General features: G+C 39.0%; 1 protein-coding gene across 1 annotated transcript; it reads left to right on the top strand.

Moving 5' to 3' along the window:
- Nucleotides 1–3999: 3999 nt before the first annotated feature.
- Nucleotides 4000–24956, top strand: LOC140209779 (protein disulfide-isomerase A3-like). The gene is made up of 13 exons (XM_072278242.1): nt 4000–4245; nt 9804–9882; nt 10677–10794; nt 12020–12127; nt 12668–12797; nt 14484–14600; nt 15478–15603; nt 17327–17509; nt 18637–18745; nt 19281–19409; nt 19504–19583; nt 19669–19726; nt 24571–24956. The coding sequence occupies exons 1-13, from the start codon at nt 4112–4114 to the stop codon at nt 24688–24690; spliced, it is 1491 nt and encodes a 496-aa protein (XP_072134343.1). The 5' UTR covers nt 4000–4111; the 3' UTR covers nt 24691–24956.
- The last annotated feature ends 5 nt before the right edge of the window (nt 24957–24961 follow it).

Genomic DNA, 24961 nt, shown 5'->3' with positions numbered 1-24961 from the left:
GGGAAAATCAGGTTGGAGCTGGATCCTGAGAGGGGGAGTTTCTAGAATGCCTAGAAGATGGCTTTTCAACAACATACACAAAATGCTGGAGGAACTCAGCAGGCCAGGCAGCATCTATGGGAAAAAGTACAGTCGACGTTTCGGGCCAAAACCCTTTGGCAGGACTGGAGAAAAAAAGCTGAGGAGTAAATTTAAAAGGTGGGGGGATGAAGGGAGAACCACCAGGTGATAGGTGAAAACTGAAGGGGGAGGGATAAGGTAAAGAGCTGGGAAGTTGATTAGTGAAAGAGACAGAAGGCTATAGTAGAAAGAAAAGGGGCCGGCTGCCGGTGACTAGTGGTGTTCCACAGGGTCTGTGTTGGGACTGATTCTTTTTACATTATAGGTTAATGATTTGGATGATGGAATTGATGGCTTTGTGGCCAAGTTTGTAGATGATATGAAGATAGGTGGAGGGACAGGTAGCTTTGAGGAAGCAGAGAGACTACAGAAGGACTTAGACAGATTAGGAGAATGGGCAAAGAAGTGTATTGTATGGTCATCCACTTTGGTAGAAGTAAAAGAGTAGACTCAATGGTGAAAAGAAATCATACATCTGAGGTGCAAAGGGACATGGGAGTCCTCACGTAGGCTTCTGTAAAGGTAAATTTGTGTTCAGTTGGTGGTAATGAAGGCAAATGTGAAATCAGCATTCATTTCGAGAGGAGAAGAATATAAAAGCAAGAATGTAATGTTGAGGCTTTATAAAACACTGGTGAGGCCTCACTTGGGAGTATTGTGAGCAGTTTTAGGCCACTTGTCAAAGAAAAGATGTGCTGACATTGGAGAGGGTACGAAGGAGGTTCACCAAAATGATTCTGGGATTCAAAGGCTTGTCATATGAGGAGTATTTGATGGCTCTGGGCCTGTACTCACTGGAAATCAGAAGAATGAGGGGGGACTTCATTGAAACCTATCAAATATTGAAAGGCCTCAATAGAGTGGAAGGGGAGAGGATGCTTCCAATGGTGGGGCAGTTAAAGACCAGAGGACACAGCCTCAGAATAGAGGGATGTCTATTTAGAATGGAGAGGAGGAATTTCTTTAGCCAGACCAGTGAATCTGTGGAAGTCGTTGCCACAGGTGGCTGTGGAGGCCAAGTCATTCGGTATATTTAAGTTAGAGGTTGATAGATTCTTGACGAGTCAGGTCATGAAGGGATATGAGGAGAAGGTAGGAGATTGGGGCTGAGGAGGGAAATGGATCAGCCACGATGAAATGGTGAAGCCAACTTGATATTTTAATAATGATATCATGAATTGATACACTTCCTTTGTTTGTGTTTATATGTCATAGTTTATGGCCTCTTTAAATATGAGATACAGTGCTTGTGACTGGTAATCCTAGTTTTCAGCACCTCTGGATTACATTAATGCAATGTACAGTATAATTTCAAACAAACAAAAGTTGTAGTACGGGCTTCTCCCCGAATCAGTAAAAGGTTTCTCCCAGGCAAATACTGCCACCTGCTTTGGATATTTAGAAGGAGTTTGATATGGTTCCCAGTAGGATGTCAATCATTCAGGCTTGATCACATAGAATTGGGGTTAATCTCAGATTATAAATATGGGCATTGAGTATTGACAGTTTTATGCACAATTTGAAATGGAGAATTATTGTACACCTGTGTGAATCCCCACTGCATCCAGTGCACCCTGTGACCTTTGTCTTGGAAGCTGATGTCAGAACATCCATGAGGAGGGCTACAGGCCCCAATGGTGCATCTGGTCAGGTATTGAAAACCTGTGCCAATCCACTGGCCTGAGTGTTCAAGCACATCTTCAACCTCCCATTGCTCTGGTTTGAAGTCGGGTCATCAGACGTCCCAACCTGCAAAAACTCATTTCAGGGAGTAGCACCATCAATTTGCTGGAGACTTCCGGGAGAGGTGTGATGTTTGCTGGCTGGTTTAAATAACATTAGCTATGCTAATGAACAAATGACACCTGTTAAACTCACCTCAACATGTCTTTTACAGTCTTAACCCACCATGGGTAATAGAAAAGTCACTGTTGCAAACAGTGCAGTGAGAACACTGTCATTATTTTTGACCCCTATTAGGCAGGGGTACACTTTAGTGTAGTCTGGGGTGACGTACGTTTTATATTTTCTTTTTTTGGAACACTCTGCCACTCTGACTTTTTTTGGAACTCTCTCGCTCTTGCTCTCGCTCTCTCTCTCGTGCTTGCTTTCTTGCTCTCGCTCTCTCTCTCTCTCGTGGTCGCTCTCACTCGCGCTTGCATTCTTGCTCTCGCTCTCACTCTCTCACACTTGCGCTCGCTGTCTCGCGCTTGCTTTCTTGCTCTTGCACTCGCTCTCTCACTCTTCCTCGCGCGTTCTCTCATGCTCGCTCTCAAAAAAATCAATTTCCGGGACATCGTATATAATTTGCAGGCATCAGGGAGCCACTATTAATATGCGGGAGACTCCCGGAACTTCCGGGGGAGGTGGGATGTCTGGGTCATAGTGGGATATATATCAGTTGTGGATATGGGTGAAGTAATGGCAGATAGAGTTTAATTAGGCTAAATATGAGGTGTTGCTCTTTGGGAGATCAAATGTAAAGGAACAATATATGATTAAGGGCAGGACCCTTAACAGTGTTGATGTAGAGGGATCTTACAGTCCAAGTCCCTAGCTCCATGAAAGTGGCAACTCAAGTTGATAGGGTGGTTCAGAAGGTGTATGACTTACTTGCATTTATTGGTCAAAGTATGGAATTCAAGGATCAGAAAGTTATAAAAGTTTTATAAAACTCTGGTTAGGCTGCCTCTGGGGTGTATTGTATTCGATTACGGTCACTGCATAACAGGAAGAATGTTGAGGCTTTGGACAGGGTGCAGAAGAGGTTTACCAAGATGCTGTTTGGATTAGAGGGCAATTACTTTATGGCAAGGTTGGACAAACTTGACTTGTTTTCTTTGGAATGATGGAAGCTGATGGAAGACCCATGTATAAGATTTATGAGTGGCATAAACATATAGCCCTAGGGTTTAAGTGTCTGATACATGAGGGCAAGCAGTTGAAGGAGGAAAGCTCTTTGTTTTTGTGCAGGAAGTGGTGGTTGGCTGCAATCCAGTGGCAGATGTGGTAAGCAGATGTAATAGAGGTGTTTAAAGAGCCTCTTAGTTCATCATTGTGGGGGATATAGCCTGTTCCTGCACTGCTTTATGAAGAAGATGAGGAGAAATTTCTTCGCTCACAGGATGGTGAACCTTTGGAATTTTCTGCCCTACAACGCCTTACAGACATCTCTAATTAAAATACATAATACCAGCCGTGATCAAAATGAATGATGGAGCTAGCTCCAAGGCCTATTTCTTCCTAGGTCACACATTCCTTTGCTAAGCTTACTGAGAGGTCCAAAAGATTGTGCTTTTTTCAGCTTCCTAGTTTATGCAATAATTTGTCTTTGAAAAAATATGAATATTTATTTTCTCTGTTTAGGTTAATTTCATATTGATTAAAATTCAGTGGGTGGGAAAGAATGCAAATTCAGCACCAGTTTTTTTAGGATCTTTTCTTAGGGTACATAATTAATTAACCCACTTAACATTTATATTGTCGTTTGCCTTAAAATACATATGTACAGCATGCTTTAATGTGCCAATGAAGTAACAGAGTGGTATTTATTATTATAGAATCTTATTTAGAGGGCTCCACGTGGACATATGCTTTGTGAAAGTGAGATGGTTTCTTTTTGAAAAAAATAACTAGCCAAATTCTTTCTCAATACTTTCACTGATGCAAAGTCACTCATGGCCAGGCAGTTTGACCATCACATTAACAGCAGAATGACAGAGCACCTTTACTCTCAAATCGTAGAGCGCAGACTCCCGGGCTATAATGCTATTGGTCCAGATCAGAAGTTGTGCGGCTCTGATTTGACGCATATGATTAGTGGGGGTATCCTCCACGTGGGCGTAAACCATCCAATTGCAAGGCGCCACACTCTGACTCCGGGTGCTTCCGTCTCTATTGCTCTTTCACTTTGCCATCGCTCGGGGAAGTAGAGGCTGGCGGCCGTGTAGAGTAGTGGTACTGAGGAGTGAGCTCACACGAAGCCGCAGCCATGATCCGCTTTATGCTCCTTGCCTGCACTGTCGGCGCGTCGCTGGCCAGCGACGTGATCGAGCTGACGGACGACGACTTCGAGGATCAGATCGACGACTACGACTTGGCTCTGGTCGAATTCTTCGCTCCCTGGTGAGTCTCCAGGGTGCGGTGGCCCCTGGACACTCCTGTGCTGCTGACCGCTGTTTCCCTCCGGTGAAGCCCGACCTGACGAGTCCGTCACCGAAAGGTGTCCGACTCCTGGACGTTGCCCCCATTTCCTCTACCCCTTCCCCCTCCCCCTCAGAATGGGGGTCTCTGTTGTGTTGCCGCTGACTGCGCTGTGACGCGTTTTGTGTTGGAGTGCCGCTCAGTTTACCCCAGGGATCTAGTTACCGCATGGGGGAAAAAAAAGGTGCGTTAGGTTAGAGCCCGGTTAATAGATGCCATCCATGCAACGGGTGGGTGTGTTAGTTTTCTGCGGTGTGCGGGCAGAGGATTTCGGGACTTGTAGTTCTCCTGCTTGTGGGTTGTGGGTTGTCGGTCGCAGATGAAACTACAATACCCAGCGTGCCCGGCTCGGCGCTCTGTCGTGTTGCCGCCGTATTGACAGCGGAAATGATGAACGCACCTCTCGTGGCGAGTGCTGATTGGTTCTCGAGGAATCGGTGGCCAGCTCTCATTGGCTCGTCGTTCCTCTGCCAGTCGCGGGTGCAGATGCAGAGGCTAAATGGTGGCGGGGTTCTGTTCCGGGCATCTATGCAACCTCCGGGACACTGACCTAGCTACATTTCTGGCAGCACGGTAGAAACCATGAGGCACCGAAGAAATTTATCAAATGGAACTCGTTAATCATTTATCCCCATTCCTTGTGTGATAAAAATATGGATTATATCATGAGCTGGTAACAGATACAAATGTGGTATTGCTCTCTGGTTCCTGGGTAGGCAACCAGGACAAATGGTGAATTCAGCAATGCAAAACGTGTACAAGTGATCTACTTATAAATGGCATGACCTGAACGAAAACAGCACATTGACTTCAATTCAGTAGACTGTAGTCTTTCCTCTTGAAAAACCACTATAAGGGGAATTATTTGTCTTGTGGATTACAACAGTGAAAATTTATGGTTCTTTTCTGTTCACGGGTTCTTTGTAGAGATAGAATGAACAGGTTCAACTTGATTCCATTTGTGTTAAGTTACTCTTTAATGACCCAGAGGCAGAATCTGGTAGCAATTTCTTCTGGTAGGGTGTAACAATTTGTACACATTTTTACAGAAACTGTTTACTGGAACATTTCTTATATAAAGTTACCTTTTCCATGAAAGGCAGTGTACCAGTTGCTTTCCCTATATTCATATTTTGGTGATTCTTGGATGAAGACTTTAGATTCTTCTGAGCACACAGCCTTGAAATCTACTGTTGGATTTTTTTTAGCATGCCATATTGGTGTTTTTTTTTTTGCAGTTATATTTTAGCTGCATTGTACTTAGCCGTTTTCCAGATTTTTTAAAGATTCGTCATTCTCTTAACACATACGACCACCTAGATTTTTGTATTAGGTTAGTCTCAATCAGCCCCTATTCATCTGCAGCAAACGTGGTCATGAAATAGTAAACTCTAATGGAAAACGGAGAACTGGTCCCGTGCATGATAATTTTCAGTATTCCTCAAAATAGGACTTCCTAAAAATCTTTATAATGTAAAAATCAGATCTTTCTGCTTCCACAGCCTCACTGAGAGTCATTTACGTCACTGTTTACTTGGTGACAGATATGTTTTGAAATGAAACTCCCAACCAGTACCATCTTAGTTTCTAGGTACAGTATACATATTCTGATTTGATTAAATTGTGTTTGCAAATGGTTTGTCACTAACCAGAATCAGGTTTAATATCACTGGCACTTGTCATAAAATTTGAATAGTTATATATATTGTAATTTATGGTTTTTGCAGTATTGCCCTCTGCTGCAAAGCAAATATATACAATAGAAACATATATAAAACAAATACAGCAAGCCACCTCCTCTGGTGGTAACACTGAGAAGAGGACATGTCCTTTGTGATGGATGCTGCCTTTTTGAGGCAGCAAATTTTGAGCGTGACTTCGCCGCTGGAGAAGGCTAATGTTTGTGGAACTGGCTGAGTTTCCAACCCTCTGCAGCATTTTCTTATCCTGTGCAGTAGCTCCCTCCATACCATTTGGTCATGAAACGTTAGAGTGCACTTCAGAGTACATCTGTAGAAATTTGCTAGTCTAAGAAGATTTGGTTGTCATCACAATCTTAATTAAATATAGCCGCCTTATGTTGGACCCAGGAAATTGAAACTGTTCACCCTCCCTACTATGGATCCCTCAAGTGTATTTTCTCTTGCCTTCTATTTCATGAAGACAACAGTCAATTCCTTTGTTACACCACTCAACCAGCTAATCTCACTCTTTGTCTGCCTTCTGCCAACGACTGTTGTGTCATTGGCAAATTTATAGGCGGTCCAAGAGCCAGTGGGATTGTGGCAAACTGCAGCAGGTCCATCCTAAGAAAGCCCTTGTATCATTTCTCTATCTTAGCTTTTAAAATTAAAACAAGTCCAATTCAATTGTTATTTCCTGCACTATAATTGTTTATATAACTTTTCTACATGACTTTCATGTAACAGAAAAATGGTTCTCTGCAAGATGGCATTCTGGTCAAAGAACATTGCTGAAGTTTGGACTACGATTTGTGTTCAGGAAACAATTTTGTAAAAGTTTTATTGAATTAATCCCTTTTTTAATTAATTCAGGATTCAAGTAATTGAAATTTTAATAATTTTGAATTGACGCAATGTTACTTTTGCTCAGAATATGAATCAGTCTTCAGTTGGAAATTGGATGGTTTATGAATGTGACACGGAAAAGTCGATGAGGTGATAACTCATTTCTGTAAATAATGGAATGATGACTTGAGTGATAAATCAAGGGCTATGATTTCATACTCTGGTCGATCTGTTTATGATTTTGGTCTATTGGTTATGCCAGAAATGGGATAATTTAAAATATTTTGCCTGTTTGGGAGTTTTGATATATGATCTCTCCATTGTAGTGTCACAGCAATTTTTTTGTTCTGTGTCTCTTGTCCAGCCCTTTATCTAGTATGAAGCATGTTGCAGTGGTGCAAGGATTGTGTAGAGTGAAGGGGTAAAAATGTATTCTGACCCCTCTCAGGCACCATTATGTTAATCTATGCACTGTTTCATTAAATAATGAGTCATAAGAGGACGTGGCTAATGTGTGTGTGTGACTCACAAATTTCAATAGGACCAAACCATTCACAGACTCTTCAGTAAAAGTTGGCACCAGACTGTAGTACTTGCAAACACTTTGCAACATTAATGCTGATTGTTCGTTGATGTCAGGGGAAAATAAAGTAAGATATTGACCCATAAGAGAGTTGGAGATTTGGACAGATGGCCTAATTTGTGCAGATAATAAGGTCTTGAAACCAGTCCACAACCGAATGCAGCAAGAGTGGACAATATCCAGATCTGGGCTGACGTGTGCCACAATAGCTCTTGCCACCTGAGTGCCAGGCTGTGATGATACCCAACAAGAGCAAAACTCAAGTCAGAAGTATGATTAGATTCAACTTTATTGTCATTGTGCCGAGTACAGATACAAAGCCAATGAAATGCAGTTAGCATCTGAATACTCTCCACTTGCCTGGATGAGTGCAACTTCAACAATGCTTAAGAAACGCAACATCGTACAGGACTTAGCAGCTGCCTGATGTGCATCACGTCCATCCACTTGTTGGAGAGGTTTGCACTGCTTAGATATTTCAAATAAGTGAAGGCAATAAGAAATTGTTTCTTTTTTCTGGTTGCGTTATGTAGTTGGAAGGGGTAACTGTAGAAATTATAATTTTAAAATGTCCTTTAACAGCCTTCTCGCTACTAGTAACACTTGTTTAGGTATCAGCAATAACTAAAGTGCTCCAGATCGCTGTATTGTGTTGGCCTGTGATGAAGTTGGCCCTTATTTTATGCAGTGCCCCCAGTGAGAGCTTGCCGGAAAGTGATTGTATAATTTAGTGTTGAGGTTCTGCATGACAACAGAGTATCTGCACATGTATACCTTGGAAAGTGAGTGCAAGACAAGCAGATCAACTTAAGCTGCTGATTTTCTTCTCTTGTTTAATATTCTCCCCATTTATTTTAATTTTCTTTTGAGCTTTAATTCCTTTTAATCTTTTCAATTTTCCAAATAGGTTCCGAAATAGAATTACATATTATAATTATCTTTTTATGAACAGCTTCTTCAAGATCCCATTTTGATTCATTTGTGGCTGTTTAAACTTCAGTTATCTTGGGGAAGCAATTTTTTATAAATTGTGAAATCCCCATCAGTTTGATTCATTATCTCCCTGGTTTTAAGAGGTGCAAAGCATCTTAATTTCTCAAATAGAAAATCCCAGCAGGAGTGGTGGTCGGAGAATGGGGGTAGGAGGCAGGGTTGAGGAGCATCTGAGAGAATCAACAGCAAGGAAATTGATGATGGGATTGCTCTGAGTGCTGGCATAAACTTGATGGTTTTAGTGACCTTCCAGAGGGTAGAACAGTTGTGTAGTTATCTGAACTGCTGCCTCATATCTTCATGAGACAGCACAGAAATGAGGCCTTTGGCCTATTACATCCAGGCTGACCTTTTCCCTTTAATCCCATTTACCAAAGTCATACTTATTTACTACCCCTCGACCATCAGGCTTCTGAACCAGGGTGATAAATTCACTTACCCCATCATTGAACTGTTCTCGCAACCTATCAACTCACTCTCAAGGACTCTTCATCTCGTGTTCTCGATATTTTTTTGATTAGCTTTTTTTGGGTCTTTTACATATTAGTTGTCTTCCCTGCTGATGCAATCTTCAATTGATTCTATTATGGTTATTGGATTTATTGTGTATGCGCACAAGAAAATGAATATTATGGTTATATATGGTGACCTACATGTACTTCAATAATAAATTTACTTTGAACTTTATTTAAGTGCCTACCTAAATGTCTTTTAGACTGATTTTTTAAAAAATAAATATTTTATTATCTTGGGTAAATATTCAGACTCTATCATACCTATACCTTTTATAATTTTATGTACCGCTATCAGTTCCTCCTTGGCTGCCTCCTTCCTAGGACAATCAAGTTCATCTTGTCCAATCTTTCCAGTCCTGGCAACATCGTGTTGAATCTTCAGTTTTCTGTCCAGTGCAACCACATCCCCCTTTGGTGTGGCAACCATATACTCCACCTAACAGTTTAACCAGTGTTTTGTAATGTTACTTGGTTTCTTCAGTATCTCTGTTCTGATCCTGACTTCTACTCTGCATGTACAATTTCTGCATTCTCTCTGTAACTATGTGATTGTCTCTCCTTATTGCTGTAATTCACTTGTGTATCCCAAAGATTTTTTAGCATGGTAGATCAGTTGGGGACTGTAATTAGTGTGGTAATGTGGTTGTCATCAGATTGAATGTCATAAGGAAATTTGAAATGCTCATCACATCTACAGCAACGTTTCAGGACAATAATCTTTCATCACAAAACCCAAATTTGTCATGTTATTTTTGTGTCTGTTTCCTTACAATATTTGAAAATCTTGATTCAACCTAATAGTGCAAATGAGTAATTGTGTCAGGTATCTGCTAGTTCTAATAAGTCCTTCACTCTTTGCAGGTGTGGCCATTGCAAACGATTGGCCCCAGAATATGAAACTGCTGCCACTAGGTTGAAAGGAAAAGTTCCTCTAGTTAAAGTGAGTTATTGAGGCTCTGTGTGAACTGAATAATTGCTAATTGTGATATATTATGTGTTGAAATAATGTTAGTTTTTAACAACTGTGCCATGCTGCTTAAAGATTTATACCAAGTTATGGTAAAGTTATTCAAATGAGACACTAATTATGAAACAATATTTGCTAACAATGATGGCTGAAATATGCACGTACTTTGTAATATTAGCTTGATTTTACAGTTTATATAGGATAGGACCAGACATTTTAAAAACTAAATTAGGATATATCAATATGCTGTATGCTTAAATTCTATTCTGTTGGTTTTCTCCTAAACTTAATGAACAAAAGCACACATCAGAGTTAAATTCTGGCATACTGGACCAAGAACATCATTAGAACTGCTTTGTTAATTTATTTGTCTAAATCTGCAGGACCATTATGGTTTGGTGAAAATGGAAGTCACATTTTGGATATGAGATGAGGAAATCATAAGCTTTTTTAAAAGATCTGACAGAATATTGTTCCTTGTGAATAATGTTATTTCGAAGAACTAACTTTTATTCTGATAGGGTGGTTAGTTTAGAAATTTAAGGACAAGACTATCAAAAGACACTTAAAGGAAGTGTCTTAATGTAAGGAGTAGTTATTATATTTTAAGTGTTCATACTTTTAATCTTGTGTCGTAAACAAACTATAGATATCCTTTCCATGTAGGAAAATATCTTTGGAATTTTACTAATGTGTAATATTGAATTTGTATTTTCAAGCATTTCAGATAAGTGGATTCTGATGTGCTATATTTTGATTCCACCAAGGTTGACTGCACTGCAAATTCAAACACATGTACCAAGTATGGAGTTAGTGGGTATCCAACTTTGAAGATATTCCGTGATGGTGAAGAATCTGGGTCTTATGATGGTCCTAGAACAGCGGGTATGACTCTATAATGCCTGGGAGCTGGTGCTTGATAGGGAATTTGGGTCACTATATACTCTGGTTTAAACCTTGATTTGCCTATCAAGTTGCTAATGGCGTTTCTTTCCATTTCTAAGGCAGCTACCTGTTCTTGCATCCTTCTCCCATCTATGTTATTTTGCCTGTGAATCCCTCTTTCTGTTCCCTTAAATCCATTACTATTTACTCCCTCAACTCTGAAGTAGTTCACCATGCTTTACGTTTGATAACTAGGTGCATGGAACAATCTTTGCTTTGTTACTGAGGTTCAACCGTTTACAATACGTGCTTCTCATTCTGTTTGAATATGGTTATTGCCGTTCCTCAGTAAATTATTCTTGTGTCTTTTCATATATGCTGCATTTTTTTCCCCCATCAGGGAAAGTGCCTTTATTTCCATGTATATTTGGATGCATCCAATTGAAATTTTCCTTCGTAAACACGAGGAATTCTGCAGATGCTGGAAGTTCAAACAACACACATCAAAGTTGCTGGTGAACGCAGCAGGCCAGGCAGCATCTCTAGGAGGAGGTACAGGCGACGTTTCGGGCCGAGACCCTTAGTCATGACTAAGGGTCTCGGCCCGAAACATCGACTGTACTTCTTCCTAGAGATGCTGCCTGGCCTGCTGCGTTCACCAACAACTTTGATGTGTGTTGCTTGAAATTTTCCTTCATCTGTTTTCCTACAAATTTTGGAACAGCTACAGTCCAATCTTTGTATTTAAAAACAAACTACTACTTCCAATTCCAATCCATACTCAGGCATGATCTCAAACCTCCATGAAAGGATTACACTTCTCTAGCTCCATAATATTGTTCAGAATCAGAATTCTCAGAATTGAGTTTATTATCACTGGCATGTGAGGTGAAATTTGTTCGCCATATCGAGGCATTTTTTGTACCATCTAGCTGGCATTTGGATCTGTGCCTGAACCAAACACATATCCAGTCCTGCACTCATCACTCCTATTCTTGCTAACCGTCTTTCTTCAGTGCCTGATCTCCTCATGTCACCAGTTAAAACTTGTAGCCTTTTCCTCTAGTTGCAACAAGACATTTCAAGAACTTTTCATTCCTTTGTCTCTGACTTGTTGTGGCCTTGTATAAAGTACCATCTGTTTGGTGAAAGATCAACTGTCCTGAGTTTGTATTGCAAGGCTGACTTCTCTGTAGTAACTTACCTTTCTGATACATTTGTACAGATGGTATTGTCAGCCATTTGAAGAAACAGGCAGGACCCAGCTCTGTTGATCTTAAAACACTGGAAGAATTGGAGAGTTTTATTAATGATGCCGATGCCTCAGTTATTGGTACGTAGCTGCCTGTAAAATTCAGTTTAAAAAAAGAGTTAATTTTTAAATGCTGTAGAAAGCAGCATATTCTTTACAATGGTGGTATTTAATGGTGGCGTGGAGTTAGTGAGTTCACTGGAATAAAGTGGGCATGTCCAGATGGTTTGATATTTAGATGCAGAGGGACAAGGGAATTGTCATTCAAATTGACATTTGTCCCTTTGGAATTCCTGACTAGAATATTTTTATGGAAGATACAAATTGTTATTTAATCGAGCTAGAAGAACTTCATCTGTGTAGTTAATCTTAAGGTGTGCATATTTTCTGTGCTATCACTGGCATCCAAATGTTCCGGCCTTCTGTTTTCATCTACAGCTTGTTGGAAACGGGAATATTTTTTCTGACTCTGAACTTTAAACTTGGTACGTTGGTAGAGGAATACAGTGTACAGTAAAGAGAAAGCCATAAATGTACATTGTGAAATCTGTTTCTGATGCTGATTTCTCAATGGTTAATTAGTTTGATTTTAATATTAATATGTGCATGCTTATTTTGCAGGTTTCTTTGCTGACCCTTCTAGTACATCGCAGGCAGATTTTCTTAAAGCTGCAAGTGCATTGAGGGAGAGCTACCGATTTGCACACACCAACACAGAAGAACTAATTAAGAAATATGACATTAAGGATGAGTATGTACTGACATGTATCTGGGAAAATCTAATTCTGACTAACAAGCAGTAATACAGTAGAGTCCTTTGTCTACATGCTTAGCTCCTTGCATGTGTATTTTAGTGGGTTTTCCTTTTTTGCTGTTTTAGTATCATTAAACACCATATAAGTGGATTCTTTCTCCATATGGAAAGTTCCTTCCTAATATATTAGTGTCTGAATATTTGCTGTTGTTTTGCTGAATTTTAAAGCATTAACAATGTTTAAAATAATTTTAAAATTGCATTGTGAATACTCCTCTTCACTTCCATTTGTTTCTCAGAGCAACTTTTTAATCTTTAAGTGGAAGACCATTTTATCTTGGTGAACATGAGTTTCAGTGATTACTCAGATCTATGTTGGCAGTGATCAAATTTATCTTACTGAAAGCTTGTCAATCTGCTAGAATTTCACTTTAGAAATTCAGTTCAAAGTTGTAATTGAAAAGTGCTATTTTTATTTGGATTGTGATAGATGTTGCAGATAGATGGAAAGTCCTTGTCTGGTGAATCTTGAACCAGGAGCTAATCCTGGAACTCTTTTATTTAGAACTGAGAGGAGCTTAAATTGTACTGTGGGTTATGAAGTTTTGGAATTTTGTGTCTCGGTACTGTGGATACGAAGTCAGTGGATGTGTTACAATCACATGATTTTTTTTTGTATAGGGACATAAAATGAGTGTAGACCTGAAATTTGTTCAGCCATGGTCTTATTGTATGGGAAGGAGATCCCTGCTGTTGCTGCAGGATTTTGCTCTATAATGAATGTATGGAATGTCAGCCATTGCTTAGTTAATAGCACTGCTGTCTGAGTTCGAAAGTTTTGGGTTAAAAATACAGACACTTAAATATTAAAAATTACACCAGCATTCCATGTATAATTATAGTATGTACTGAATTTCAGTTAGACATTAAACAGAATCTGTGGGCAAAGTTCTTTTGAAGAGAAACCGGTCATGTTGTTCTGGCATGAACATCTCAATCCTCTGTGATTTGTTTTTATTAGAAAAGTGCACAGTGGGGCAGCAATACAGCCTACCCTTTCATGCCACGATGGGGAATCTGAAACAAACAATTGCGCAGTATGAATAAACATGCTGTCGTTGACTGAAAAGCAACATGGAGGACATTATTCGACTTTTGAACCTTGTCAAATAATTCTGCAGAGCCTTAGATAATTTTTTTTTAAATCGCCAACTTTGTATCTTTGGTTGTTGGGGAAGGTAAATTGTTCTGCTCATTTTGTAATGCTTAGGTGGATTAGCAATTTTAAATTCTTAGATTTTCAAATTAGTAGTCATAATTTTTTCACAGTCAACCAGGGCTTTTTCCTCTACTTTGCAATTAGTACTTGAAACCCAAGTTGTTTCCCAGTTGGTTATTTGTTGATGATTGTAAATCTGCTTTGAAGATCAAAATATTTTAAAATGGGAATGACTAAGTTTTGAAAGTTTTAACTGTTGCAGTAAAATCCTGCATCTCGACAGCTACATTTCATGATAAGAAGAGTAGAAAGTATTTCAGGAGGATTTCCATTAAATTTACTACTAATTAAACCTTTTGCGATAACAAAACTAAATTCAGTAGAAAATTGTGTTTAATTTATGTGGTACTGGTACTCTTGCTAATTATGAGTATTAAATATCTGCTTTGTTTATTTTTAAATAGAGGCGTTATCTTGTTCCGACCTCCAAGATTAGCAAACAAGTTTGAGAGCAGCACTGTTCAATATACAGAAGCAAAATTCTCAAACGCAAAAATAAAAAGATTTGTTCAAGACAATGTGTAAGTTCAAATCCTATTTTCAATTTTATGCTGATGTTTGTATGTTGCATGTTTTCTCGAATTGCAGAGAAAAGGATAAATAATGTTGCTATGTTCATAGTCAAATTAATGAGCTTCAAAACTGAAAGGAGAAAAAAGTGCAGTAAATTGCTTGTGGTTGATTATCCCCTTTGTGTTGGTATTTCATAAAACTGCTTTCTATTTCACCTACTAACTAGACCACTAACCTGAAGAAATTATTTATTTAGCCTTTTGCTAAATTTTATATTTTGGTTTTAAGTTTTTGAAGTGAGTCTTTATTACGTCTCAAGTCAAAATCCTGGATATTCCTTATTAGTGTAAATTTTCTTATGTTTTTGCTATTTCCCGGTTTCATTTTCTGTATACCTTCTAAATGTGCATTTCTTTAAAATTCAACTTCAACCTTGTCTGGCTTATCCTCTCCATTTTTAAATAGACATGCCATTCTCATCACTGTCTAAGCCTCTTAAACAATTCTTGTTTCCTTGATTAGATAATTAGTAATCAGTAATAAATCTGATATGTTGCTTCTTGCAATGATCGTGGAGATAAATGAAGGAAAAAATGGAAATTCGGGGTTTGCTACTAATCATTAAACTGGAAAGGAAATGGTCTGGGAGTAAATCTAGTGGATTTGATCTAGAACGCTACCAGGTTTAGTTGAAGCTCTGCTCCAATGTTTCATCATCTTCGTGTGCATAATTGATTGCATGCAATTATGTTGCATGTAATTGTATTACGAAGTATTCTTAATTAGTTTTAAACTTGTATTTAAGGTCTGTTGTGATTTCTGTTTAGCATTGTGTAATAATTTTTGACTAGGTATAAAAATTAATACATTTATGTTCATTTGCAGTTTTGGTATCTGTCCCTTCATGACTGAGGACAACAAAGACCAATTAAAGGGAAAGGACCTGCTGGTAGCATACTATGATGTAGATTATGAAAAGAATCCAAAAGGTTCCAACTACTGGAGAAATAGGTACTTGCTCCATGGCAAATGGATGGTTCAAGCGTTCAAATGCCTTCTCTTTTTATTTGCATTCCAACATGTATAATGTTTACAATATCTGACTTCTGATTTAATTTTATTGTGCCATCCAATCAAGTTTTAACCAACTTCATAGGGGAAATATATAAGATTGAATCAGTTTATAGAATTCATCCTCCAGATCAGGCATTCCCAACTTTTTGTATGTATATGTATGTATATGCGTGTGTGTGTATATGTGTATATATATGTGTGTGTATAAATATGTGTGTGTATATACACACACACACACACACACACACACACACACACACACACACACACACACACACACACACACACACACACACACACACACACACCCCCCCCCCCCCACCATATCATGGACCAAATACCATTGAGCAAGGAGTCCATGGACCCCAGGTTGGGAACATCTCTAGATTGAATCTAGATTAGGTGATAATGAAATACAGCTGGCCTTCCAATTAATTGATAGATTTATCAATTACTTCAAGTCTGAATGATGGCAACAATATAGTACTGTGCATAAATAAAATATGCATGTTTACTTTGGGTGTTGGTATGGACTTGCTTTTGAGGAATTGGCTTAAGTCTAAGTGATCAATGAGCATTCTTAGACAATCAGTATTGAAAACACTCTTGGCTCTATATGTTATGCGGCATTTAACCGTCAAGAGTTTTCATTATGGATACATCAGAAACAATTTACATGTGTCCTACAAACTAGGATAGAAAGATGTGGATATTGACTTTTAGGCTAAACAGTATTTTCAGGCTCTGGCATTGTTCAGTTTCTAATCAGTGCTGACTTAAATGGACCAAGCTCTTCTCAGTATTTGATGCTTGGTAAGAACCCCTGTTTTTAAATTTGTATTGTCTACCAGTGTAATTTTGTCTTGCATTAGGTGTTGGAGATGGAGAGGGGAAGGTTGGGATTTGCTTCTCAAAATATCTTGTTTCAATTTGAAGCTCTAAAATAATTTTGAAGATGGTAGAGTGTGTAATGGTAGCAGAGCAATTAGCACAAAGCTATTACGGCTTGGCAGGGTTGGAGTTCGGAGTTCAATTCTGGTGTCCTCTCTGTAGAATGTATGTTTTTACTCCGGGTGATCCGGTTTCCTCCCACAGTCCAAAGGTGTACTGGGTGGGTTAATTGGTCATTGTAAATTGTCCTGTGATTAGGTTAGCATTAATCGGGGTTACCTGGGATGGCACGACTCAAATCGGTGCAGTATAGCTAGAGTAATGGATATATTGAGGGTGGGAGAAGTACTATTACGTAATTTGCCCCTTGTTGCTCTAAGCACAAGTATTCACGGTGCATGTAATATTTATCTCAAATGAACTTGCCCATATTTGATGGAATGAGCTGTGTTTAAGCAAAGAAAGGCCGGTTGGCCCATGGCCATGTGGCTCATCAGGTACTTTTTCTTGGTGATTTATGTGCTTATCGTATTAAATGCTGTGAGAGTACCTGACTCATCTGCCCAAGCAGATAGTACATTCTGGATTCCAGCCACCCTCTGAATGAAAGCATTCTTCTTGCCCCTTCCCCAAGTCTTCTTGGAAGAAGTGATATTGAACTATATAATCCATGTTTGAAGTTAGCTTTCATTGTACAGTAATATTCTAACATGATGCATAGAGTGTTTAGACTTCTAAACTTTTGTTTTTATTTATTCTAATTGTACAGAGTGATGAAGGTTGCTCAGAAATTCCTGGAAGCTGGTGAAAAACTGCACTTTGCCGTTGCCAGTCATAAAACCTTTGGCCATGAGCTCTCAGAATTTGGCTTGGATACTGTCAGTGGTGACATTCCTGTAGTTGCTATTAAAACAGCAAAAGATGAAAAATATGTGATGCAAGAGGAGTTCTCGTAAGTATCATAAATCAGATATGGAAGCTAGCTGCTTTTTGTCTTCTGTGACCAAGAGTCATGAGTCTCGGTTATAGGAGAAATGCAAAATTTTGGCATTTTAGAATCTAGTTTTCTTTGTTAAACTAGGTTTTAAAAAGCTTGTCTTTGTACTAAGTGATGAATACTTCAAATTAAATGGCTTGAGATGGTTGTGTCAATGTAGCACGAGACTGTGTAGGCAACGTTCCCTCTTAATTATTTTTTACATGACCTGAAAACTGCATGGCACTTTAATAAAACATATAAAAGAAAATTCCAGCCACGCAGCTTAGAGGGGAACAGAAGAAGTAGGAATCTAGGCTGCTTTCTTCAACACAAGGATGCAAAATCATAGCTGGTGCCCTGAATTTTGTCGACTGAAGGAAAGCACTCCTGAAAAGGGAGTTGATTTACATCACTGGCACCATCATGGAACTGTGGAATTATGGTATGTTAGCTTGGGGGGAGGGTACCTCATGGATGGTGACGATTGAGATGGATGGTTGTGCTAATGAGGCGTAGTCAGGGATTTGAAGGGGTTGGACCAGATAATTTCAGACTCCTTTAGGGTATTAGCAATAGAGGTAGTAAACTATCATAAATAATGTAAAGTTAAAGGTTGCATCTACGGTAAGATGCATACTCCTATTTCTGGCTGTTGCCCAGACTGGGTGTTACCCTTAGCCACAAAGCCCTCCAGATGTAACTTGCGTCCATGTTCTCATGAGCCTTACACACAATATTAGTATGCATACTTAACGACTCTGCATGTCCTCTAACCACCCATACTTGGATTCCAGTCTGAGAATAATTGTTGGGTTTCCCTGGATTTAATTCAATCTTCTATAATGAGAGTTACTGCTTGGGTGCAGAATGTTAATATACTATAGACAATTTTAAAAAGTCTGGTACATTAAAGGTTCTTTGTAGAATTACTCATTGTCTTTTGATTGCTGATTAGCTACTTGTCAAGTTTCATGGACCTAAATATAATAGATTTTGACTGTAGTTGTGCAGTAGTTCACTGTAAGAGTTGTTCAATTAATATACCATAGTTAAAAATAACATTTTGTAAGTTATTGTTCAGAGACCTCTTTTGCTTCTAGGCGTGACGGAAAGGCATTGGAGCGTTTTCTTGAGGACTACTTCGCTGGTAAACTGAAACGTTACTTGAAATCTGAGCCGATCCCAGAGACTAATGATGAACCTGTTAAGGTTGGTCTCTAGAAAACTAGAATTCATTTTTTATGTGAAAATTAATTTTCTTGGTAGCATGGTGAATTTATGCTAGGTTTTAAGTGTTTATCAGTACTATTCAGGACTGAAAATTGCATTAATAATATTGCTAATTTTCATATCTTCTGAAACTGCCCAAACAGTGGGTGTTTTGAGAGATTTGACAGGAACTAGTGGATTTGTTTCTCCCAATATGACCAGCTTGGAGTTAAGTGGCTGGCGAAACCTGCTTCTATTGACTATCCGTGATTTCTCTTGAATTGGTAGTAGGTGGATGGCAGTAGGCTACGTTATGATAATTTGGAATCACAAATCCACATTGGCTGATGATAGCAAGCTTTTCTGTTCTATGGACATGAATGATTAGAGGATTTTTAAGATCTGAGTAATTTGTGCTTGTCCTTTCTTGGTACTAGCTTTTTATTTTAGATTTGATTTATTAGCTCAGCTTAATCTTGCTAACTGTTTACTCCTGCAGTTGCTTATCTGCTTTTAAATGTTTCTCTTTTAACAGGTTGTAGTAGCTGAGAGCTTTGATGATATTATAAATGATGAAACAAAGGATGTCTTGATTGAATTTTATGCTCCCTGGTGTGGTCATTGCAAGAGCCTTGAGCCCAAGTATAAAGAGCTTGCAGAGAAGGTTAGAATCTATTCTATTGTCTTCTCTGATTGTGAAAGTGGATTTTTTTGCACTTGTATTTTTTTTAAATGGCTTGTTATGTTCTCTCAATCAGGTGAGCAGTGATTCCAATATTGTCATTGCCAAGATGGATGCTACAGCCAATGATGTGCCTTCACCGTATCAAGTTCAAGGGTATGATCAGTGAAAATGGCAAATTTTCATTATTAAATCAAATCTCCATTTGGAGCTGCTTCTGAATGTTTGTTTTAATATTTAGGTTCCCCACAATTTATTTTGCGCCAATGGGTAAAAAGAAGAATCCAAAGAAATATGAGGTATGTTTTGTCATATTTTAAATCATTTGTAATAAAATGGTGACTGCATTGTTAGCTTTAGTGCTGAAGATTGTAGTGGCAGAGGAATGAAAGTTTAGCTTGTTACTCTTGGCTTCTATCATTATTCTTTTGGCAGACAGCTATATCTATTTAACAAAAAGACTTATTTGTCTGTGTCCAACCCTCTATATCCATTGCAATTTTCCTGTTCAATTTCAAATACGAGCATCTTCTTGAAAAATCAAATGTGATCTCATCAAACATCTGATGAAAGTAAGTGGCAAGCTACAAAGTTGCACACTATGCACAATCACACAAAATGGTTGTCTGCGATGGGATCAGAAATAACTTGCTCATCCTGCTTTTCTAATTTTTGCGACCACTTGGGTTTTTTGAGTGATTTGACACATTATGCAGATAATGGAATGAAATTTCTCCATTTGCTTTTCCCTCAGAAGAGTGTCCAGTCAACTCTTACAAATATAATGGGGTTATAGTTTCGGTGTTTAATTTTCCTTATTTCTGCCTCAGCTGGCCAGTAACTTGGAGTGCAAAGCTGCTACCAGATATGCTGTGACAACCTTTTGAAGAGAAATCCCCCTCCAGCTCTTTTTTTTTTTTAACCCTAACTTACATTTCACTAGTAAAGCCTCTAAGTTATGATTAATCTATCTTTCTACCAAGTAGGCAACTTCTTTTAGATTGCTAGAGCATAGGAAAATTTCCAATGCAAACTAGTGTTCCAACCTATGCATTATATAGCAATATCATTTTACAGTGACTTGAGGCATGATACAGAAAGCAAAACATAGGTGGACAGAGGTTTGTGCAAGGGACTTGTGTGGCTTGAGTCAGATATTGAGAACTTAAAGGTAAAGTATAGTAGTTTTGGATGATCTTAACCATGCCAGCTTGCTTAACACAGCTGGATCGTGGTTTCACTTGTACCAGATTGGTATTCTTTTCCCTCTTCATTCTTATTGTCTTTCCTTTGCTTAGTATTGACAAGGACAGAAGTTGTCCTTCCTAAAATATATTTTCAGATTTGAAATGTAATCTTGCACCTGCTTTTACACTATGCACAATCACATTTCTTACAGCAAGGATGTACAAGCTGCTGTAAGTACTTGGTTGGTTCTTGAAGTAATATAAACACAACATTCCTTGGCACTTTCACATTTCTCAAATTGATATAATGCTGACCAGGAATTTCATCATCATGCCCAATCTATTAGTACCTTACCACCAATCCAATATGAGTGATTCATGTTAATAAGTATTTGCTAGTTTGCTTTTCAACATCTAATTATGTAAATAATAAAGGCATCAATTTCTAGCAGTTACTATTGAATATTTTTTGGGGAACAACTTGATCTTTTTCTCTAAAAAGTATCCACAGCAACATTCTGGCTCCTACTGATAATCCTTTAGAATATAGGACCAGAATTAGGCCATTCAGCCTATCGTTTTCTTTGTCATTCCATTATGGCTGATTTATGATCCCTTTCTACCCTGTTCTCTTGCCTTCTTGTAACCTTTGACATCCTGACTAATCAAGAACTTATCAACCTCTATTAAATATACTTAATGACTTGGTCTCCACAGCTGTCTAGGGCAATGAATTCCACAGATTCATTACCCTCTGGCTAAAGAAATTCTTCATCTGTGTTCTAAATGGACATCCCTCTATTCTGAGACTGTGCCCTCTGGTCTTAGACTCCCCCACTATAGGAAACATCCTCTCCATATCCATTCTACCGATGTCTTTCAATATTCAATAGGTTTCAATGCAACCTCCTGCATCCTTCTAAACTCCAGTGAGTATAGGTCCAGAGCCATCAAATGCTCCTCATATTTCAACCATTTTGTTCTCCTGGACTCTCTCCACTGTCAACATATCTTTCAATGGATAAGGGGCCCAAAACTACTTACAATACTCCACGTGTGGTCTAACCAGTACCTTATTGGTTAGCATTAACATTACATCCTTCCTTCTAGTTGTCTCGAAATGAATGCTAACATTGCATTTGGCTTCCTTACCACCAATTCAACCCTGCAAGTCATCCTTAAGGGAACCCTGCATGAGGTCTCCCTTTGCACCTCTGATTTTTTTTTTTTTGAATTTTCTCCATTTATAAAATAATCTACTACTTTATTCCTTCTACCAAAGTACATGACCATACACTTCCCAACAATGTATTCCATCTGCCACTTGCCGGTTCTCCCAATCTGTCACAAATCCTTTAGTGGTCACCCTACTTCCTCAACACTACCTGCCTCTCCACCTGTCTCCACATCATCCGTAAACTTGCCCACAAAGCCATCAGTTCTGTCATCCAAATCCTCGGCATGTAACATGAAAAGAAGTGGTCCTAACACCAACTCCTGCAGAACCACTAGTCTACTCGCAACCACCTGCTCGTCAGTCAATGTTGTAGCTTTCCTGTAATACCATCAGCTCTTGTTAAGCAGCTGCATGACCTTTTCAAAGACCTTATGAAAATCTAAGTATTGTAACTGGTAACTTCCAGTGTATAAGCCAACCCCCCCCCCCGCCATTTTCAAGGTTAAAAAATTGACTTTTTCATGTTACCTTTGTGTAAGCCAACCCCTTTTGTAGAGGTTTTTGATTTAACCAAAGAAGAATCTGGAAATTTTGTCAGCCGGTATCTGCTAAGAAAATAGGCCTACACATTATAGAGCGTTATAAGCGAATTCTTAATAAATCAGGGAGGGAAGTTTTGGATTAGGTTCCCACTGGTAAAGAATCCTCTGAAATGTTACCCCCCCCCCCCAAACCATTTAGCGCCCATTGTAATCTCATTAAAACATAACACGGGGTGGCAGGATCAGTATGTGTACTCAGTATTGAGTTTGTGACCACCATGTACAAAAGATTAAAACGAATGCGATATGATGCTGGCTTCAAGCTGAAGGTTGTTGATTTTGCTAAAGGAATGAATAATTCTGCAGCTGCTAAGAAGTTTAGTGTAAACGAGAAACAAGTGAGAGAGTGGAGAAAGGCAGAGGACAAGCTGAGGGAAATGCTAAAGACGAAATGTGCAAACGGCGGGAAAACATGCCAGTGGCCAGAACTGGGAGAAAAAGTTTTAGGGTGGGTGAATCACCAGCGATCGTCTGGATACATTGCTACCAGAGAAATGACTCGAGTTCAAGCGTTGAAATGGGCTGAAAAACACCGTGAGGTCAGCGAAAATTTCAAAGCTACGCGAAGTTGGTGCACCCGATTTATGAATAGACGTGATTTTGTGTTGAGACAAAAAATAGATTGCTCAGAAGTTGCCGAGCAACCCTGAGAATAAGATTACAGCCTTCCAATCGTCTGTAATCAAGCATCGAAAGGCACATTCTTACCCGCTCTCACTGATAGGTAACATGGATGAGACACCAATGTTCTTTGATTTTGCTGGCAACCACACTGTCAATCAGAAGGGGGGAGAAAACAGTCCTTGTCAAAACAACTGGACACGAGAAGCAATATTTTACTGTCGTGTTAACGTGTATGGCTGATGGGACCAAACTACCATCGATGGTGATTTTTAAGAGGAAAACATTCCCAGAGAAAGAAAAACTCCCGTGGGGTATTGTTTACGTTCAAGAACACGGCTGGATGGAAGAAGTGGGTTAAAGAGGTGTGGCATCGACGTCCCGAAGGTTTCAGGAAGGAAAAGTCGCTACTTGTCTGGAACATGTTCAAGACGCACTTGTCAGGTGAGACAAAAGCAGCACTGAAAGCTGAAAATATGGACATTGCAGTCATTCCCGGTGGTTTGACGTCCGTGCTCCAGCCACTAGATGTGAGTTTAAACAAACCATTTAAAGAATTCTTGTGTCAACAGTGGATTGAACGTTTGATGACAACAGTGTGTACAAGTAAATTGAGAAACAATGTGTTTTGTAGATCTTTTGTGTAGATTTCATAAGCGTTTGTACTTTCTTTTGTATTTGACTCAAAAACAGCCAATAAATACAATGTCTTCCATGTGTCTGTTTTTCCAAAGTTGGCACTCTCTGTATAAGCCGACCCCCTAATTTTAGGACCAAAATTTAAGGCCAAATTCTCGGTTTATACACTGGAATTTATGGTAAACAGCATCCTGACTCTCCTTTGTTTACTTTGATTGTTATTTCCAACAGATTTGTCATGCAAGAGTTCCCCTTAAGGAAATTGTGCTGACTTTGGCCTATTTTATCATGTGCCTCCAAGTACCCACAAACATTGGCCTTAATAATGGACTCCCATCATTTTATCAACCAATGAGGTCAGGCTAGCTAGCGGATAATTTTTTCTAATGCCTCCCCCCCCCCCCCCCTTAAATAATGGAGTGATATTTGCAATTTTCCAGTCTTTCAGAACGATTCCAGAATCTAGTGATTCTTGAACGATAATTACTAATGCCTCCAATCTCTTATGCTGCTACTTTCAGAACTCTGGTCTAGGTAATTAATCTACCTCCAGACCTTTCATCTTCCTAAGCACCTGCTGTGCATGCTGCTTCTATTAGGAGATATTTTTAATGATAATCTGTTGCTGGTAGTAGCCATTTGAGATAATTTATATGTGGCAAGGTGTAATGTCACAACAGCATCAATACTACATTTTTGTTTCAAGACTTCTCAACTTTGTATGGTTGATCTTAGTTTTAGGACAAATCTGCAGTTAGAAAGGTCAAGAGTTGATTTGAAATCTAGATCTTTTAATCTAACTCTGAACACAGTGTTGAGCAATGCAAAATGTGTCATCATTTCTCATGGCAGGTTAAATCCTAGTTAATCATATTGCCTAAATTGTGAAATACTGACAAGTGTTTTTCTAAATCCAGGGAGGCCGTGAAGTTAATGACTTCATAAGCTACTTGAAGAAAGAATCCACACATCCTCTGAATGCAGTGGTGGAAGAAAAGAAATCCAAGAAGAAGAAGAAGGACGAGGAAGCTCTGTAAATGACTGGAAACAGCACAGCTGCTAACATCGTTATGCAAGGATTAATTGGAGCCGGGGTTGGGTTTAGCGATTTGGTGGTGGTATAGTCACTTTCTAAGAGGGTCAGCAGTCTGCCATACCAGTTCCATTTCTGTATCAATTTTACGATGCACTATCAATGAGTTACTGATTCAAAAGGGGGCAGAAATTCAGGTTTTGTTTTGGTCTCATTTTGTACTGGTGAATGTTTTTGTACATTTTGAACAATAAACCCCTTTAAACCAAACTGAT

Source organism: Mobula birostris, chromosome 14, assembly GCF_030028105.1.
Source record: "Mobula birostris isolate sMobBir1 chromosome 14, sMobBir1.hap1, whole genome shotgun sequence".
NCBI lineage: Eukaryota > Metazoa > Chordata > Chondrichthyes > Myliobatiformes > Myliobatidae > Mobula > Mobula birostris.
Note: the sequence above shows the minus strand (reverse complement) of the source record. Positions and strands in the feature narration are given on the sequence as shown.

What these genes read in the sequence shown, in the direction of transcription:
- LOC140209779 (XM_072278242.1), top strand. Translation starts at nt 4,112, where the DNA reads ATGATCCGCTTTATGCTCCTTGCCTGCACTGTCGGCGCGTCGCTGGCC. An exon ending in TCCAACTACTGGAGAAATAG is followed by an intron (nt 15,604 to 17,326) that starts GTACTTGCTCCA and finishes CTAATTGTACAG; the next exon opens with AGTGATGAAGGTTGCTCAGA. An exon ending in CTAATGATGAACCTGTTAAG is followed by an intron (nt 18,746 to 19,280) that starts GTTGGTCTCTAG and finishes CTCTTTTAACAG; the next exon opens with GTTGTAGTAGCTGAGAGCTT.